At 37.5% G+C, this 2387-nt stretch overlaps 1 protein-coding gene across 1 annotated transcript; it reads left to right on the top strand.

Moving 5' to 3' along the window:
* Nucleotides 1-595: 595 nt before the first annotated feature.
* LOC104216483 (oleosin H2-like) lies at nucleotides 596-1284 on the top strand. Its single transcript, XM_009766531.2, has one exon. It carries the CDS (start codon nucleotides 647-649, stop codon nucleotides 1097-1099), a length of 453 nt encoding a protein of 150 aa, XP_009764833.1. The 5' UTR covers nucleotides 596-646; the 3' UTR covers nucleotides 1100-1284.
* The last annotated feature ends 1103 nt before the right edge of the window (nucleotides 1285-2387 follow it).

Below are 2387 nucleotides of genomic sequence, written 5' to 3'. Positions count from 1 at the left end.
CAAATTCTTTCAAAATTGAGATATAAATCTCTCAAGAATATCCTCAACATTTGTAACAACATCTAACAAAAGTAAGAAAATGAGAAAAATTGAGGTCTAATACGTTACTTTGTATGTATCAACTGGTAATTAAGTTAAACTTCAATATTAAGTATAAATAAGTATCAAAAGTAATATAGTTATTTTTATCATGAGTTATTACTTCTTATTATTTTGGAGTAATGGTGTTACCGCATATTATCGATCCACAGCAATTTTTACGTTGATATTTTCCACCGCGAAGCTCCATATTTTGAAGAAAAAGAAAGTAGAATTTTGTCCCAAAGATGAAAAATAAAAATAAAATCACCTCATAAACAGAACTAGAAAAGATGGAATTGAAAAAAGAGCCAGTAAATGCCAACCGTAGAATAGAACAAAATAAAGGAAAAGGGCAAACAGATTGATAGTCATCTCTTTATAAGAAGGCACCATCTAATTGTCATGCAAACCTCTACGCTCCGTCTCTGCAACATGTGTCACTTCCACTCCCCACGCGTCCATTCAACTCCTCTTTAAATTCATCAACTCCTCCATTAATCTTTCGTATCACTTCAATTCCTCTCTAGCTAAAAAATCTAACTCTCCACATATATCCATCCAATCCATGGCTGACCCACGCCAGCAGCAGCAGCAACAAATACAACCCACTGAAGCCATGAAAAGCCTCGTCCCTCAAAAGGGTCCATCAAAATCACAAGTTTTAGCAGTAGTTACTCTCTTCCCAGTTGGAGGTGCTCTCCTTTGTCTTGCAGGGTTGACGCTTACAGGAACTCTTATCGGTCTTGTCGTTGCAACTCCTCTGTTCTTGCTGTTCAGCCCCGTTTTGGTGCCTGCAGTTCTAACCATAGCATTGGCTGTCACTGGATTCTTGACATCAGGAGCTTTCGGTATTACGGCGCTGTCTTCGCTGTCTTGGATCATAAACTACTTGAGAGGGCCGGCGAGAGAGCAGTTGGAACATGGAAAAAGGAGAGTGCAGGATACAGCTGGAACCATGGGACAGAGGACAAGGGAAACTGGTCAGAAGGCTCAAGAAGCTGCAGGTGGGAGAACTTGAGCTTGTGTAGACAGACAGTGATGGATCTTAGACTATATAAGCAAATCAATTTGGATTCGCCAGTGTTTGTAGACATGATCTTGGTTGTAGGCGTCATCTTCTTGGAAAATAGCTCAAATGAAATGAATCAAGAGTGTAGTGTGTTTTTACACATTGTGTAGTGTGAAAGTTTTCTTTTCCTAGAGTGCGGCAACATTTGGTTTCTTTGTGTAATAAATCGGATGTTTTTTTATCTTTTACTATAGAGTTTCATCACCTTAAGAAAATAGTGCCATTATCCTTTTTCCTTGTCCTTTTTACTTTTAGTTTTCAATTAATCAGTAATTGACTTCCTATCATAAAGTCTCTCCCTTATAAACAAAAAAAGAAATCTCTTACAAAACGATAAAACAAGAGCATTGCGGACAAAGAGCAAGAGAGGGACCTATTGTCACACCTCCTTTTTCCGCACCTGAGGGTGCAAGGGAGTTTTTTTCAATTAAAGGACAATCGAGACGGGATTGGTTTATTTATTTCAGAGTCGCCACTTGGGAGATTTAGGGTGTCCCAAGTCACCAATTTTAATCCCGAATCGAGGAAAAGAATGACTTCATATTACAGTCTGCGTATCAGAAATCCGGATAAGGAATTCTGTTAACCCGGAGAAGGTGTTAGGCATTCCCGAGTTCCGTGGTTCTAGCACGGTCGCTCAACTGTTATATTCGGCTTGATTATCTGATTTTATACAAATATGAACTTATGTGCAAATTTTATCTTTTAACCGCTTTATTATTATTGTTTTTAAAAGAAATGTGAACATCGCTTAAAACACGTCTTTGGACTGCGTCACATGAAATGCACCCACAATCCGGAACACGTTTTATTTGATGTTTTGGGATTTGGATTCGGGTCGCATGAAATGCACACCCAGGCTTAAGAAAGTAAAATATTAAACACGCGCCTAAAGAGACTATCGCGTTATTATTTTGGGGAAGACCGTGAAATTCGCTAAACGGTCCTTCCGAATTCTAATTAAACCATACATTTTGTGAGGGCCCCGCAATCTATACGTTTTATTTGGCGAGGCTCGTCTCATTTTTATTTTTAAAGGATAAACCTACAATGACTATATTTTCTATTAAGTTCGTCTCTAAAATAAAAGAAAATCTCTTAATTATTTACATGCTGAAAAACGTAACTTATTAGTTATTAGTTTACGGCTAATGCGAATGGAAAATTGCGATCGAGTTTGTACAAAGAAAAACTGCTTTCATTTTATATTCTGTTATTCAATAATACTAGAACATGA

The sequence above is a fragment of the Nicotiana sylvestris genome, chromosome 10 (assembly GCF_000393655.2).
Source record: "Nicotiana sylvestris chromosome 10, ASM39365v2, whole genome shotgun sequence".
In the NCBI taxonomy this organism is placed as follows: domain Eukaryota; kingdom Viridiplantae; phylum Streptophyta; class Magnoliopsida; order Solanales; family Solanaceae; genus Nicotiana; species Nicotiana sylvestris.
The sequence above is the reverse complement of the archived record's forward strand: the minus strand, read 5'-3'. Positions and strand labels throughout refer to the sequence as shown.